The following is an 18,182-nucleotide window of genomic DNA, read 5'->3' on the forward strand; positions in this document are numbered from 1 at the left end:
AAGTAGAACCATTTTCAGCATAGTGAATTTGAGCATTGTGACGAAATAACTCTTCTGCTGCTTGAAGTTCTGTCAGTAGTTCCCCTAATGAATAAATCCTTTTATTCATATTATAGTTCAGGCGGAACTGCTCAAAACTTCTAGGTAGGGTTTGGAGGATCATATCGATCTGGGTTTCCCCATCAATTTCTCCTCCAAGGATCTGTATTTCGTTCAGATAAGCCATCATCTTTAGGATATGATCCCTTATAGGAGTACCCTCTTGCATGGTGGCTGTCATTATCTTTCTCATGGCTTCTTGCCTAGAAGCCCTATCCTGATGACCAAAGAGTTCCTTGAGATTGTTCATGATATCATAGGCTGTTGGTAAATCTTGATGCTGATGTTGCAATACATTTGACATTGAAGCCAAAATGTAACACCGCGCCATCTCATCTGCTTTTACCCATTTCCTATGATATTCAATCTCCTCTTGGGTAGATTCACCAGTAGGTGCATCAGGGCACTGCTCAGTCAGTACAAATTTATAGCTTTCAGCAGTAAGAACAATGTCCAGGTTTCTTTTCCAATCTATGTAGTTAGGTCCAGTAAGTCTATTTTGTTGAAGTATGATGGACAGTGGGTTGAAAGACATCCTAAGAATCACAAATAACTTTTGGTCAGAACTCTAAATTTAGAATAATATTGATTCCTCAAACAATACTATTTTAAATTAACCAACACCTTAAAACACCGTGAATTTTGTATGCCACGTTAGTGTGGACGTATACAAATTCAACATTTGTAAAAGGAGGGTTTTAACCCATTAATTTTATTATCTTGTCAACCTAACTTTTTGACAAATAAAATTAATAGTTGGTATTATTTGGTCACACAAATAATAGTGACTCCGTTGGGGAGGATACTATTAGATGTGTCTAAGTGTACACCATTACTTGACACTAAGTCCATTAATAAGATTATGCCCCTTCCGTTGGGGAAGATCACACGCTCTTAATTAACTTCCTATAGTCATCCAAAAATGGAAGTCTGTTCTAGTGATCCGCAAACAAGCTCATCCGTTATGGAGGAAGGCACTCAGAGCCAACGCGCAAGCTTGTTTGCATCACTTACAAACCAGTAATGGAGACCATGGGATTTACTTAAAAATCCCTCTCCCACTTAGTTATTTATAAATGAGGAATTTTAACTATGCTAGCCTACTAAACTTGTAAACTAACATGCACACACAGCACAATATAAAAGCAATAAATAGAAAATCTAATTTTCAACTATTATGGCTTTTATCTTTAATTGTCCTCCGTGTGTTGTCATCCGAAGCTGCTGCCATATTTGGCCACCGCCACCGGGTCTAACTGTCGCATCCATCTTGCTCCGAGTTCCGCTGCGCCTCTGGTCCTTAGAAGGTTCCACGCCTTGCAAGATTCGATCCGCGAATAGAATTTTACATTTTGATCCTATATTCCATAAAAGGAATGTACATGTATCTAGATCAAAAATAAAATCCTAATAAAACTAAATACAGCTCCTGCTGTATTTTAATACAATCATGCACACACATATAAATTGCCCTTGACATGTCCAAGGGTCCAATCACACACATAATTAATTAAAAGCCATAATAGTTGGATCCTGCATCCACAAAGTTAGCACATCCTACTATTATCCTGCCTAAATTATGTATGACATGTGCATAATTAAACTAAATACCAAATACAGAGGCAAAACCCTAGCTCGATACCAATTGTTGGTTGCTACTCGGAAAGCCTATAGGTTCCACTGCATAAAAATTTTGTACAAAGATCCGAACCTTTCCTAGCTACCATGTGTTCTTTTAAATTAAATTTTGGATCTCCTGAACTTAACACGCTTGATCCAAAACTTAATCTATTTGTTCTTTAGGTTTTGACTTGGATCTCCTGAACTTAACACGCTCGACCCAAGTCTCCTTAAGTTATTAATTCCATTAAATATTAATTTCCATAAAAGGTTCCCAGTACTGACGTGGCGAGGCACATGGCCTTCTTGGATATGAGAGCAACCACCACCGACTAGACAAAACCTTTAATAGAAAGCTAATATTTAATTTCCTAAAATAACTTTAGGTTAACCAAAGAGAACAATCAAATCACAAGGAAAAGAAAGAAACAAAAGAACACAACTTCGAAAAAACATATTCGAAATACTAGAACGTAAGCCTCTTGTATTTGGTATTATTTCCATAAATAACTAGCATGATGCGGAAATAGAAATTACTAGTTATACCTTGTAAAAAAAACCTCTTGATCTTCTACCGTATTCCTCTTCTAACCTCGGACGTTGTGTGGGCAACGATCTTCCAAGATGAGAAACCACCAACCACCTTCTTCTCCTCCAAGCAAGGTTCGGCCACAAAAGAAAAGCTTCACCAAGGAGAAAAACCAAAATACTAACCAAGCTCCAAGAGATGCTAGCTTTCTTTCCTTCTTCTTCTTCTTCTCCGAGTAGTATCCGGCCACCACAAGAACTCCAAGGGAGAGGGAGAGGTTCGGCCACCACAAGAGGAAGAGAAGGAGATGATGGCCGGCCACACCAAGGAACAAAAGAGGGAGAGGAATAATAGATGTTGTGTCTTGTGAAGGTACCCTCACCCCTTCTTTTATATTCCTTGGCCTAGGTAAAATAGGAAATTTAATTACAATAAATTTTCCTTAATTTCCTTGACATGATTTAATTGAGAAAAATAAAATAATATTTCCCCAATTAAACAATGATGGCCGGCCAAATCAATAGGAAGCAAATTGGACAAGTTTCAATCAACAATTAAAACTTTCCTTATTTGTTTCCGGAAATTTTAAAAAATAAAATTTCTCTTTAAAATCTCTTCATGGTTAATAAAAGGAAATATCTATAATTTTAATTTTATTAACATGTGAATAATTTTAAAGAGAAAATAAAACATCTCTCCAATCTACAAATAAGGAAAGAGATCTAATCTCTTTCTTTAATCTTTTGTAAATCTTTTACAAGAGAAATATTTTAATTTTAATTCTCTTTTAAATCTTCCACATAATAATAAACATTAAAATTAAATTTTCTTTTTAATTAATTATGGCCGGCCCTACTAGCTTGGGTTCAAGCTAGGGCCGGCCACCTTAAACCCAAGCTTAGGCCCTAGCTTGGTTCCCAAGCTAGCTTGGCCGGCCCCCTTTAGGTGGGTATATGTGGGTATAGTACTCTATAAATAAGAGGCTACGATAGGGACCGAGAGGAGGAATTGGTTTTGGTCTCCCGATAAAATTAAGCATCTCATGTTCGCCCCGAACACACAACTTAATTTTATCAATGATAATTCATTCCACTAGAGAACTATCATTGAACTACCGCACCAATCCCAAATTACATTTTTGGGCTCCTTCTTATTATGAGTGTGTTAGTCTCCCTGTGTTTAAGATATCGAATGTCCACTAATTAAGTGAGTTACTGACAACTCATTTAATTAATATCTAAGTCCAAGAGTAGTACCACTCAACCTTATTATCATGTCGGACTAAGTCCACCTGCAGGGTTTAACATGACAATCTTTATGAGCTCCTCTTGAGGACATTATCAACCTAGTTTCACTAGGACACAGTTTCCTTCTATAATCAATAAGACACACTATGAGTGATACCATTTCCCAATTTATCGGGTTTATTGATTCATCGAACTAAATCTCACCCATTGATAAATTAAAGAAATAAATATCAAACATATGTGCTTGTTATTATATTAGGATTAAGAGCACACACTTCCATAATAACTGAGGTCTTTGTTCCTTTATAAAGTCAGTATAAAAGGAACGACCTCAAATGGTCCTACTCAATACACTCTGAGTGTACTAGTGTAATTATATAGTCAAGATAAACTAATACCTAATTACACTACGACCTTCTAATGGTTTGTTCCTTTCCATTCTGGTCGTGAGCTACTGTTTATAATTTATAAGGTACTGATAACATCATCTTCTGTATGTGACACCACATACTATGTTATCTACAATATAAATTAAATGAACAACTACAAACAAATGTAGATAATTAGACCAAATGTGATTCTTTATTCATAATGAATGTTTACAAAGCTTAGGCTTTCAGTATACACTCCAACAGAACCTAACTTAAACCCTTTGCCCAAATACCAAAATACATGATCGCACGGACCATTGGGATTACTCCTACAATCTCTCCCTTTTTGATGTTTAGCAATACGTTTAAGTTAGGAAAAATATAATAGCAAATAAACATGTTAAAACAAATGAACTTACGTTGCCAAGGCTGCACACTTGGACTTACATTGCCGAATGGACTTACGTTGCCAAGGTTATACACTTAGACTTACATCGTCTAATGAACTTACATTGCCAAGGCTACACACTTAGACTTACACTGCCGAATAGACTTATGTTGCCATAGCTACACACTTGGACTTACACCGCCGAATAAAAAATATGCAAACATGCATTAGAACCTATCCCAAGGCTCCCCCTACACCTATGCTCCCTATTGAATTAGAAATTTTACCACAGGGCTATTTAAGAACCTATCACAAGGCTCCCCCTACACATATGCCCCCCATTGAGCTAGGAATTTTACCAAATATAAAAGCATTTACGGTGCGTTTGGTTCAAGTTATCATGTATAACCTTGGTTATGTGATTACCAGGTAATTACATAACCAAGGTCATGGGGAATAAAACATAACCAAATGTTGTTTGGTTCAATCTAGGTAATGCAACAAAAGCATGTTTGTTTGAAGGTTTTAATGAATAACCTAGTTTAGTATTTTACTAGATTACCCTTAGTTACAAAACCAACTATACATAATAATAATAATAATAATAATAATAATAATAATAATATTATTATTATTATTATTATTATTATTTAAACTCTATTATATTTTACTATATTTTCACGTCTTTATATATATATATATATATTTATGTTTTTTAAATTTTTTAAAGTTTTTTTTTTATTTTTTTTTTGCTTTTTTATTTTTTTTATTTTTTTTATTTTATTTTTTATTTTTTAGGTTTTTTAATTTTTAGGGGTTTTTACATTTTTCTATTTTTAAATTTTTTTAATGTTTTTAACATTTTTTATTATTTTTTACTTTTTTAAAATTTTTACATTTTTTCTATTTTTTTTTATGTTTCTTTTGTATTTTTTTAATTTTTTAATGTTTTTTCTATTTTTAAATTTTTAATGTTTTTTCTATTTTTTAAAAGTTTTTTACCATTTTTTTATTATTTTTTAATGATTTTTTATTATTTTTTACATTTTTTTTATTTTTCATTTTTTTCTTTACATTTTACTCTTTTTTTTTTCATATTTTTCTTTTATCCGATGGTATTTTGGGTAAAAAAAATTTGATAACCCCGTAATCAAGAAAAATCTCAGTTTTTCGAGATTTTCTGATTCCTTGTTGCATGCCCCTTTTGCTGACATGTCGAGCATGGAACATTACTCGAGAATCATCGATTACTTAAACCAAACAGGGTTTTTGTTGATAACCTTAGATGGATAACCAAGGTTATCAAGGATAACCCCCAACCAAACGCACCCTTAAGGTTTTCCCACTTAAACCTTACTTCTTCCCCTTTGCCTAATATTAAAAAGCTCCAACAATATCTCAATTGTTGAAACTTGTCATCCAAATTGCCCTAAACTCGTGTATTTATCCCCTGAGGATCTCATACACCTATACGAGTTGTTCCAGTTAAAACCTAATGCTGAAACAGTTTCAGGCTGGTATCAGTCGACTGCCAAAAGTGCCAGTTGACTGCCCTTATCGAAATAAACTCACATAACTATTCTGTGTTCGATAAACATTGTTACCAGTTGACTGGTAACTGTACCAGTCGACTGACATCCTGATTTCAACCCATTTCAGCATTTCTGATTCAATTTCAGAAGTGCATAAAAAATTCCAGAAACATCCAAAAATCTTCAAATTTGTGGAGAGGTCTATTTTTTCCATGTCTACTTAGGAAAAATGCATTCAAAAATATATCTATTACTAATCTTAAGATTGACACAAAACTTAAAACTAGCTAAATTGTTCAATTGAACCTTGACCTAAAGTCCTAGTTTTGGCTTCCTCTTGATGTATTTGCTCATACTAAACCACAATGCATCCCTAGCATTAGTTTATTTGACATATATACATACAAAACCAATTATCATGTAATATGACCCCAATGCCATATTTTCTTATATGAAACACAATCCAATTATGTCAAGTCCCTAAGGTTGAGACTCAAATCTATCTCCAACCTTTTGGTACATTTTATGATCCAATATAGACTCTCAAGTAAAACTCACTTGAGATTCATTTACCATGGGTCCCAAATTGACTCTTTGAGCTCCCCCTAGGGCTCTTAACCTTGGTCACCTCCCTAGGTAACTCATCCACAATTACTAGGCCACATCGGTGCACCTCCGGTGACACTTGGCCTATAAACATAACCTTCTTAACTTTGGACATCTTATCCTTAGTTAACTTCTCCTTACCATTAAATGACTTTCCCTTATCATTTATTGGCTTCTCCTTACTATAGTCATATGCAACCCTAGCATAAGACTTTCCCTTAGTCTTGGAGACATTAGATCGGTATCCCACACCCGATCTATCATTGTTGAATCTTTGACTACTTAACATTATATCTAACCTTCTAGATCCAACATTGAATTTTTTTAGGGTTTTCTCTAATTGATCAAGCTTTTCCTTTAAAGTTTGATTCTCCCTTTCTATGTTCCTAAACCTAGAGTCAACATGTCCATCATGGACATTCCTAGACCTACCTATTTTTCTAGGCATATGTCTCCCTTTTTTAAGATTTTTTCCTAGATTCTCCATTACCTTCTTCTCCTTAGGTAATGAGAATTTGACGTGTCTAGGTTTATCATGCCTAGGTACCTTAATGTTATCTCTAACATTTACCTTATTTCTATCATGATACATAAATCTAAAATTTTACATGGGTAAATAATGGAAATTATTTCTAGCATGCATGGGAGAATAAACATTTGAATTATAATTCAAGTTAGGATATACCTCCCTTACCCTTGAAGCTCCACCTTGACATGAATCTATCTTCTTCTCCCATTTCTTCAAATGCTCCAACTTCTTGAGCTCTCCCTTCCTTAGGCATTTGGTGTGGTAGTGTCCTCTTTCACCACACGTGAAACATCTAATGTGCTTCTTCTCCTTCTTCTTCCTACAACTCAAATTAGATTATAAAGGAATTGAATTGAGTTTAGGAGCTACCTTCTTCTTACCCAATGGACACCTACTCTTGTAGTGTCCCTTCTCATTGCACTCGAAGCATATTATATGATCCTTTGACTTCACTTCGGTGGAGATGCTTGCAAGGTTGACTTCCAAGACTTCCTCTTCACTTGTCTTGGACTCTTCTTCAACCCTTAAGGATATTGATGATGCTTCCTTATCCACACTTGCGGATGACATTTCTTCATCTTCTCCTCCTCGGATGTTGAAGATTGCTCAACTTCTGGTTTCTCCTCCTCTACTTGAGCTTCTTCATTCGTTTCTTCGGATTTTTCTTATTCTTGTATAGGTATGGGTTATTTTCCTAGAACCTTCTTCACTTTGCTCCACAATTCTTGAGCGTTCTCGTATATGCCTACACAACTCATCACATTAAAAGGTAACATATCTATTAAGATTGATATTACCTTATCCTTCGATCATGAAATTTGCTCCTTTGTCCAATACTGTGGTCAGAGTCTCTTCCCTTTCTTATTTCTTGGGAATTCGAATGACTCCTTGATCACCATCATGGTGTCCTAATCCATATTGAAGAAGATCTCCATCTTCATCATCCAATACGTGATGTCCCATAAGCCTCTTCCTTCAAATTTCGGAGGTGCTATCAAGTCGGCCATCTTTTACTTCCTTGACGGTTATTCCAAAGGAGAGCGTCCTTACTCTGATACCACTTGTTGGAGATCTTGTGTATGACCGGCTAGAAGGGGGGTTGAATAGTTGGTGCCCCCAAATCGATAGCTTCCTACACTTGTTAGTTTGCGCAGTAGAATAATACAAAACAAACAAGCTAAAGATTAAGAAAGAAATGCAAGCCGCTAACAAGTTCATTTACGTGGTTTGGAGATAACTTGCTCCTACTCCACGGCTATCTGTAAGGTGGATGATCCCTCAATCCGTCGGTGGATTAATCTCCGGAAACTCCGACTAGCACAATCCTCCTTGTCGGTGGAGAAACCTCGCCACAACTCGATCAAGAGCACTCGGATTGCTAGGGCACTAGTTGACTATTAATTAGAGGTAACCACCACTAATTTCGTCAATCTTAACCAAGCTTCCAAGCCTTGGTTATATAGACTACGGGTTGGAAAACCCCACTTACCAGTCGACTGGTGAAAGTGCCAGTCGTCTGTCCTCTGTGGAAATTCGACTGTTACAACCCAACGGCTCGATACCAGTCGACTGGTGAAAGTACCAATTGACTGCTCCACACTGGTCGAGCGAACAAAAGCATTATGTTCACTCCCAATCGACTGTACTAGTCGATTGCTATTTCTATCAGTCGACTGGTACCCTGAGTATAGTCTCTCAACACTCGGACCCTCACCCTTATGACTCACTTGACACTTCTTTGTAGCCTTGACCTCTTGCCTTCAAGCCTACTTCCTTTGGCTCTTGTCCCTCGGATGCATCCAAGCCCGCGGCTCGTCCCCAATGTCATCCTTCGCGTATGCCTCGGAGTCGCTTCTCTCGGCCCTTGTTATTGTTATCTTGTCCACGGTCCCTCGGATGCTCCATCCTTCACCAGATCTAAAGCCATCAAGCTGAGTCATATGTGTATCCTTCAAACCTGCACATTCACATACACATCAAATACAAGGGTGAACCTAACTTAAATCCTTTGCCCAAACACTAAAAATACATGGTCGCACGAACCATTTGGATTGCTCCAAAAATTACTACTCCTTATTATTGCTGTGCTAACACTGTCTTGTAGGTTATTATTTGATTTATTAGACTAACATATTTTGTAGGGCAAGAGGAGCACATAAGACCTTAGGTGAACAGTACCCGAGGAGCTTTCTATGCTATGGAAGGCGTCTTCCGCACTGTTCATGGAAGGCGCCTTCAGTGCCATGGAAGGTGCCTTCTAATGGATAAAATTCAGAATTCGCCACCGATAAGAGCCGGATTGATCAAGACCAAATTTAGGAGATTGAAGGCGCCTTCAAGGCTATAGAAGGCTCCTTCCACCCTCTATAAAAAAGCATTCAACCTCTTCATTATATATCAACTTCTACACGAGCTCCTACGCACCTGATTTGGCTTTTCGATTGCTCTGACTTCCTACTGCTGCTTTGCTGTGACTCTACTATGCTCGACTGCCGCCGAGAAGTCGTCCAAACACCGAGCTCAAGCAGACCGTCTATAAAAGTGTTTGGTAACATAATTTAATTTCTGTTCTTAATTTCTGTAAATGGAAAGTGTAGTTCGTTACACTTTTCTAATTCTTTTGTTCTCGATCTTCTCTTTCGGTGGTTCTGGAAGAGGCTTTTAGTAAATTATCCATCGATAGGTTTGCAGGACCTGAGTCTTGAAGTAGGAGTCACCGAAGGCTTCAAACCAAGTAAAACTACTTGCATTCGTGTCTTTTACTTACTTTTACTTTTCTATTTTTGTTTGTATTTCCGTTGCGTACTTTGTTTTCAAAATTGAAAAGAATAAGTTTTTTAAAACCACGTGATTCACCCCTCCTCTCATGCGCGTCTAGATCCATCATAACTTTCACCATGGAAGACCTAACTAGTGTAAGAAGAATTGATCCCCTTAATAATTAAGTGCTCGTACACTTGGTCAAATTTCATATACTTCTTATTTTTATAACGCTTGCAAGGACATAAGATTACTTCACATGTTTTGGCATAGTTCCTAGCTTGTGTAAGAAATTTTTGAACCTCTTCTTCATAATCAGGTATAAGCCTTGAAGGCAGATGCATCCATTCCTTATTTATTTCATAAATGATCTAAGCTTCCGATTAAAAAAAGTCGTCTCTGTCTCACAACAAGGAGAGCAAACATAGCTTAAGCCTTGTGTATAGAATACCAAATTAAATTAATTAAAAAATTAATACCAAAAAGGAACATAAAATATCAAAAATAAACATAGTTCAACTAATTGAGGTGAGCACAACTAAGTGGGTTATTCGCAAGGCAAAATTTTGTCAGATTGTAATGCAGATCAACTACAATTGCTATTTATTTGATAATGGAAAATATATAAAGGATTTGCATATGATTTTTATTTATTTAAAAATATGCTTAAATTTATAAACAACTATTGTGGGGGATCTTTGAGGAGAAAAGAATTATCTTATTATTTATTAATGCAATAGAAGTTATTGGGATATTATCATTTCTAGTGTTAGACTAGGATACAAGAATTACAATTGGATACATGACATGTAGTTTCAACAATAAAAAAAATTGAGAGGATATTTAAATTGAATGAACACAAATTCTGACAGGTAAGAGATTTAAATCTGAAATGACAACTTTCATGAAATTATAAATTTCATTCTATTCAACTGTCAACTATTTAGAGAAAATAAACAATACATAGCTTGAATGGCTGTAACTAAAGCCAATGAAAGTCAATGCAACTAAATCAATTAGGGTTTAAGATGGAGGATGCCAAGAAGAGGAAGGAAAGCCAATACAAGAAAGAATTGTATTTTAGGTATTCAATAAAGTGAATCCATATTTTGTCACTGCCCTTTATAAGGAGAGTGCCACTTTAAGTATTCAACTTAACGACAACATAATACAAGAAAGAAAAAGAAAATAAAAGAAAATCCAACCTGAGAAAGGCAAGGATCGACAAAGATGTTCAATTCGGTGGAGGGCTTCGTCAGAGAGAGGATGGGTGGAGATGTTCGGCAAAGAGGAGTTTAGGGTTGCGACAGAGATATTTCGGCGGAGGGAGTTTGGTGAGAGGAGGGTTTCGGCGGAAGAGGGCTTCGTCGGAGAGGACTTCGACGGAGAGAAGATGGGTGGAGATGTTCGGTGGAGAGGAGTTTAGGGTTGTAGCAGAGAGGTTTTGGTGGAGGGAGTTCGCGTGAGGAGGGGAGGTCGCAATTTTAGGTTTTGCGGGCTCTGGCGCAAGGATATTTTGTGTGAGAAGTAGTTCGCGGTTTCTGGCATGAGGATGTTTGGCAAAAAAATAATTACAGGAGGGTTTTCGCGTGAAAAGTTTTGGCTAGATATTTAGGAAAGTTTGAAGATTATTAACGATGCACATTGCACGCTGCTAAAATTTTATAATATTTATTCGCAACATACATTTTTGCATGCTGTCATTTATATATGTATAATAACTATTAACAACAAGTTCTGCACACCGTTAATATTAAGTTTTCACAACGCACATTGCATGTCGTAGAAAAATTTATTGACAGTGTACTTTTGTTGCAAGCCATTATTTATATAAATATTATACTATCTGCAACGCACATAATTAGGCGTGTCATAAAAACTATTATTAACAGTGTGCTTTAACCGCATGTCGTTGATGATGCACTGTGGAAAATTAATTTTATTGTAGTGACTTGACTGTCGACCCTTGAATGATATTCATTGATCTTTAGGTCTCGTCTCGAGGAGGATACCTTGCAACCGTTGACAAAAAAAAAAAAAAGTTGAGCTGGTGAAAATATATTCCATCAAAGATGATCATTTTCATTAAAAATCACTTCATTGTGTTTAACGGATTGAGTTCAAAATCCAACCTTCAGACACAATTAAACTAAATCTTGTGAGTTTCAAAATGGAAAAAAAAAGCTTATCATTTAGGAAAATGAGTCAAGTTTGGTCTTACGAACAAGAATATTTTTATTTCCCTTTAATATTAAATAATTTATATAAATATTGATGTGGCGAGAATACCATCAGCCATGCACGTGGTAGACCCAAGACTGATCAACACACTCAGATTGAGTTAGTCAACTCATAATCGAACTCAAGTCAAGTCAATTTAACTCACGGTAAGCTCAAGTTGAGTCAGATTGACTCTTCTGAGCTTAATTCAAGTCAACCCGATGCACAATCAAGCTCAAGTTTGATCAGGCATATCGCTTTGAAGTTTAGACACAACGCGGTAGTTACAATTGCACCCGTTACAGAAAAGTTGCTCTCTTTAGTGAAAAAAAAAAAGATAACGCGATTTGAGAATATGTGCCATCTTCACTTTGTTATTTTCTACTTCTAACTTTTATATAAATGTAACGGTGATAACATAGGAGGTACATTATGACAATAATGCACATCTAACCTACCAACAAAACTCAACCACTGATACGTCGAGGAGTTAGCTCATCCCTGACCTCACACCGAATCAACTATGTTACATTTAACTGGTCCATTCAAATCACATGCGCCGATCAATATAACACAATTAACTTATTCATCAAGCTCACACAAACCCAATTCAACAAGAAAGGACAAAATAAAATAAAATATTAAAAACAATAAAGTCATTAACTATACGATAATACTCGCAAATTGATTTTTTTAAAAGTATATCTAAAGTTTTCAACGTTTTGATTGTTTCAAATAATCCGCACGTTTTTGTTGACTGAAAACCGCACTTGCATGCATCGATGAATAATAATTGACTCCACGTGTCCTGCAAGTCAAATTTGAACGCGCTGATTAATTAGTTTTGTGTTTGTTTAGTTATTATTCCCTTTCAAACAACACATTCAATTACATCAAATATATATAAAAAAAAACATAACAAAAATCAAATTTAAATAGATCTGGTCGCAATCCAAATTTCTAAAAACAAAATCTTGAGTATGATTTACACGGTCAAGTCGCCCACCAACATATATATTGTACTTTGTTTTAATTAGGCATTAATCAAACTAACTTTATTCTAAGAAAAATAAGATTTGATTACCACCTTTTTTTTTTCATTCAACTAGGATGGTAAATGAGTCCAGCTAACTCAAGTTTTATGGTATTCATTATTTATTGAGCTAAGTTAAGTCAAGCCTAAAATGAATCAAATTGTTAAAATGATTATTTAAATTTGACTTTATTTTTTTTATTAGTTTGAGTTTAGTTCAAGTTTGGCTTGAGCTTGATTTCTTTAGATATTATCGAGTTTATAATTCAAAATTATTTGATTGTTTAAATTTTTTTATATTTTAAATTTATTTGATTGATTATTGAGTTTGATAATACAGACTTAATTATTTATTCATGTTGAAACGTTCTTTGTTTATTTAGCATTAATAATAATTTGATTGATGAATATTATTCACGAACACGCATGTTCAGGAACATTGTTCCCGAATATGCTCACAAATATTATTTATAAAAATTAACAAGCTGAACACAGTTTACTTATTTAATTAATCTTATGTATATTGAACAAATATAAATAAGTTCTTATCAAGTCCAATACCAAATTTATTTAAGCGTGTTTAGTTCATTTACACGGCTACATTATATTCAACCGTCAATTTCATTTTATAATAAAATTTTATCTTATAGTTTAATATATATATAGTTTTTAAAATACTCTTTAATTAGGACTCAACAACTTCTTAATCATGATATTATATCTACATGTGCTTATAGTGACAGCATTATCATCAATTACGCTAACTAACGACTTTTACTAACAACCACTAATTGATCATGTTATTCGGAAAACTCTGGATTTCAATTAATAATTCATTCTTCAACCACCCCAAATACAACGAACATGCATCCTCAAATTTTCTTGATATTTTTAAACGGAAAACAACAACTTGACTTGATAATTCACTAGGACATGCTCGGTAGATTCCTTTTAATCGGATTGAATATTAATTAGTAGTTGAAAGATAGAAACGTCCTAAACGAGCTAGCTAGCTAAGTTGAGAGTGAAATATTATTTATATTTTTTATTATTCCAACCTCTAAATGGAAAAATCTTTATTATAAGCAACAAAATGCTTTAATTAGTTTCAGTAAGCCACCTTTTGCACCCTGGCAACGGTAGAATGACATAATACCATTTTAATTTTCTTTTACCCTCTGTTTGAATGCAGTGAGGAAAGATTCATTAACGAAAGAGGAAAGAAGGGGAAGGAAGAAAAAGTGAGGGGAAATAAAGTATTTAACTTCTCCTTAATTAGAATAGAGGGAAGGTTCATTAACTTTGTTTGAGAGGAAAGGAAAGAGAATGGAGGTTAAATAGATAAAGTTACAAAAAATACTTTTACTTTTTAAATTAGAAAATTTTCATAATATTAATATTTATTTTATAAATCTAAATTAGATATTTTTAATAATAAAATTAATTTTTTATATTATCATTTAGATTAACTATTTTTTAATAAAAAATTAATTTTTTATACTATTCAATTATCGATAATAAGTAATTAAATGAGAAATAATGAAAATAATGACTTTAAAAATTTTAAATAAAAAAATTTGAAAGATAACGCAGATAACGAGAATTCCTATTATTTAAAAACTTATTAAATTTTGATGAAAAAATTAAAAAAATAATAGATATCCTCCTAATTTTGACGACAAAAATGGTTTCTCCCTTCAAAACCCCTTCAATTCAATTAGAAGACGTGTCGAATTCCCTCCTCTAATAATCTGGAGTAAGCGAGCTATAAAGAAGGCGAGGAAATTGAACTCCGGTGACATAACAAAATTAGAAATTGGAACTTTTCTTAAACTATTAGGAACAGAGATAAAATTGAAATAATTTTTTTTTTTTATTTTTTCTTCCCCTTCCTTATACCCTAATTTGGGGTGTAAGAAAATCTCTCTTTCCATAGGTAATGAAGGTTAAATAAAACTTACCCTTCCTTACCTTTCCTTTCCTTTTCTCACTCCTTCCCAAACGAGGTTCAAAGTTTCCCTTCCCTTTATTTCCTCTTCCTTCCCCTTCCCTCACCTCCTCCCAACAGACCATTAGACATATAAGAATTGAATTTTAACTTCATAGATGATTAATTTTTCTTAATAGAAGGTGTACGTTTGATACCTAGTACCAACTAAATAAATAGTAAATCATCTTTTGCGACATAATAAGCAGACTAGACATTTAATTTTACCCTCGGACATGGTACAGTACTGGTAAGCAGGGGCTCATTCTTATGTAACGAGGACTCAAATTTTTAGGTGTTTCTGAATATCCTTGGAGTTGGAACCACGAGTGAAGCTGGGGATCTTTTCTGGCTCATTTATATTTTTCAGATTTATTTAGTAGCTAATTCATGGGAACGGGCCATCCACGGCTAAAATTAGTATGATGGTAAAAACTAAGAATTAGTGTTTTAAATAGTGAGGTTTCTTTTTATATTTATAAGGACAGAGTAAAGAATTTCTTCCTAGAGATGATATTATTCATTTAATCAAGGTTTAATGACATATCAATTAATCAAGTTATTCGTACCAGTCCGTATTCAATTTATTAATTACAAAAATCAATTTTCAGCAATCAATTTTATTTTGAACCGAAGAGAAATGTCTCTATGCAGTACCCAATTAATTAGAGGGTGATAATTTTATTATAATGGAATAAGAGACTCCTCTTGATTGTCCGATCTCATAATTTATTTTACTTTACATAATCAAGAATGAATTGTAGAGGATATTTGGAGTGAGCGTAATCTTATCTGGGATAATATGTGGAGCATTTATGTTGGTTTTGACTAGGACCATTTTACTCAGTCAACCAAGAGACTGGTGTGAGGTTGCAAGTGACTATATTTCGTCTCTTGCACGTTCAGTGGAGCAAAGGCCGGAGACAATTCCAAGCCTTTCCCTTTCCGTAGGAAGCTGCCTAGACAGTCTAGTTGGCTGGTCATTTCCCTCACGCTGCCAATTGCGCTGTATAAATCTCCCTATATGCATACAGCCACTTTGAGGAAACGAAGAGGAAGAAGATCGATCCATCGATAGACCATCGATCATACATAAGATGGTGAGAGCTCCTTGCTGCCAGAAGATAGGCCTCAATAGGGGGCCATGGGCAGCTGAAGAAGACCAAATTTTAGTGAATCACATTGGCAGGTTCGGCCACGGTAATTGGCGCGCTCTACCTAAACAAGCCGGTGAGTACATACTGCCCATTGCCCAAAGAAAAAAAATATCGCAATTCATCTATAGGTGTGTGAACTACTTAATTAATTACTCTTTGCAATGCGGTAATTAATTCTCTTTTGCTCGCTCGATCAGGGTTGTTAAGATGCGGAAAGAGCTGTAGGCTCCGGTGGATGAACTACCTGCGGCCCGATATAAAGCGAGGAAACTTCACTAGGGAAGAAGAGGAGACCATCATCCGATTGCACGGGGAGCTTGGCAATAGGTACAATTTTACAAAAGAATATAGCGAGAAGTGTCTCTCATATATAGTTTACATATATATTAATTCTTATACAATCGGTCTTGATATAGGTGGTCCGCTATCGCTAAGAATCTACCGGGAAGGACGGATAACGAGATCAAGAACGTCTGGCACACGAACTTGAAGAGGCGCGTCATGGATCCAAACGTGCCGTTAAAGAGACCAAAGAAGAACAAGCAAAAGAGAGAGAGTTCAAGGGCACTTGATCGGTCGGACAGTGGTTTCTCTTCGTGTGTCATTGATTCGTCAACAATGACTATGGAGACTAGCCTTGGCGATCGCATTGGCAGCAAATTGGAGGATGAGTTCAATGTCTCAGAGTCAGATTTATCCATGGATTTTACAACACTAGAAACCCGATGGAATAGCGACTTCTCTTCTCATGCCGCCTCTGATTTATTGACGGTCAGTACAGAGATTAGCACTTGCGATTATGTTTGCGGCAACGAGGGAGAGATCGAGAGGTTTTGGTCGGACACATTGGCCATGGAATCAACAGTAGAAACCCCTATTAGTCCAAGTTACTACTTCAACCTATTCAACAGCGACAATGATATAGACTTTTGGAGAGCAATCTTAATGGACACCGAAAGAGATTGGCAAGAAGTCTCGCAAAACCACTAGATATTTTGCTACAAATGAGATGTCTATATGTTTTGTTTAATACCATATACTACATTTCGATCAACTATTCAATATCTCTGAGAATCCAAGGCCTCAGAGAATGCGTCCAAGCTTTTGTAAATTGTTAAACATCCAAAAAGAATGATAGCTATGAGACATGAGAAATATGTTATATTCAAACACGATACATGCATGTTTGTTTAGGTATATAAGATTTTTTTTCATGGTACGTATTAGTTGTGATTATTTTCCATGAGTGATACCATGCATGCATGCATCAAAGGCGCTGAATAAAATCAAAAGAAATTTTTTCTCAAAGTTAATTTTTAGCATTAATACCTCCTTTGGCAAATAATCGTATTTGTTATAATTTAATTTAACTTTCTTCGTTAGTAATAGCAAAACCAGTCTCGGGTTTGGACTCAGTGCGTGAGTGTTCTTTGACTGCATGAATCCAAGTCAAAGTTGCACGAACTGACTAGTCAATACTCAATAATGAATCCCTCCCCACACATGCATGTGGTTTATACCTTTTTGTATTTTTTTCATTCGCTTTTTCAAACAACAAATTATAGAATATCTTGTCCCAATCGAAATATATATATATATATATATATATATATAAAAAGGGAGTATCGAGTACAGATTGCGTTATCAAATTGATATTCTATTCTGTTTAGAACTAACTGTAAACAACTTTAAAATTATGGCAAGTTAATTAATAAAGGAGGTCTTTAGATTTCCGAATTAATAAAAACAATATTTATGAAAGGGCACATCATATGATCTTTCCATTCTATCCGTCAAAATTGACTTCTTTTTTTTTCTTTTATCTGTACAAATCATATCAAGGCTCAACATTTAGGGTTTAAGTAATTCATTCAATAACATTTTAATAATTTTAGAGAAGCTGAAATAAATAATGAATAATATATTTGAACTCCTTGTAATTTCAGAAATTCATAAGATCTGAAATAAGTGTAATCAAAGTTTTCTAGGTCAATTAGTAAATTTTGACCAAATCCACTGATTAACCTAGGGAGATCTGATTGCACCCATTTTAGGTCCATTGATTTATGAGGTTACAAAGACTTCAAATATGCTATCCATTGAT

General features: G+C 34.9%; 1 protein-coding gene across 1 annotated transcript; it reads left to right on the plus strand.

The window, feature by feature from the left end:
- The first annotated feature begins 15,943 nt into the window (after positions 1–15,943).
- Positions 15,944–17,132, plus strand: LOC122053442 (transcription factor MYB4-like). Its single transcript, XM_042615529.1, has 3 exons — positions 15,944–16,151; positions 16,276–16,405; positions 16,495–17,132. Exons 1-3 carry the CDS (start codon positions 16,019–16,021, stop codon positions 17,066–17,068), a joined length of 837 nt encoding a protein of 278 aa, XP_042471463.1. The 5' UTR covers positions 15,944–16,018; the 3' UTR covers positions 17,069–17,132.
- The last annotated feature ends 1,050 nt before the right edge of the window (positions 17,133–18,182 follow it).

The sequence above is a fragment of the Zingiber officinale genome, chromosome 1B (genome assembly GCF_018446385.1).
Source record: "Zingiber officinale cultivar Zhangliang chromosome 1B, Zo_v1.1, whole genome shotgun sequence".
NCBI classification, from domain to species: Eukaryota; Viridiplantae; Streptophyta; class Magnoliopsida; order Zingiberales; family Zingiberaceae; genus Zingiber; species Zingiber officinale.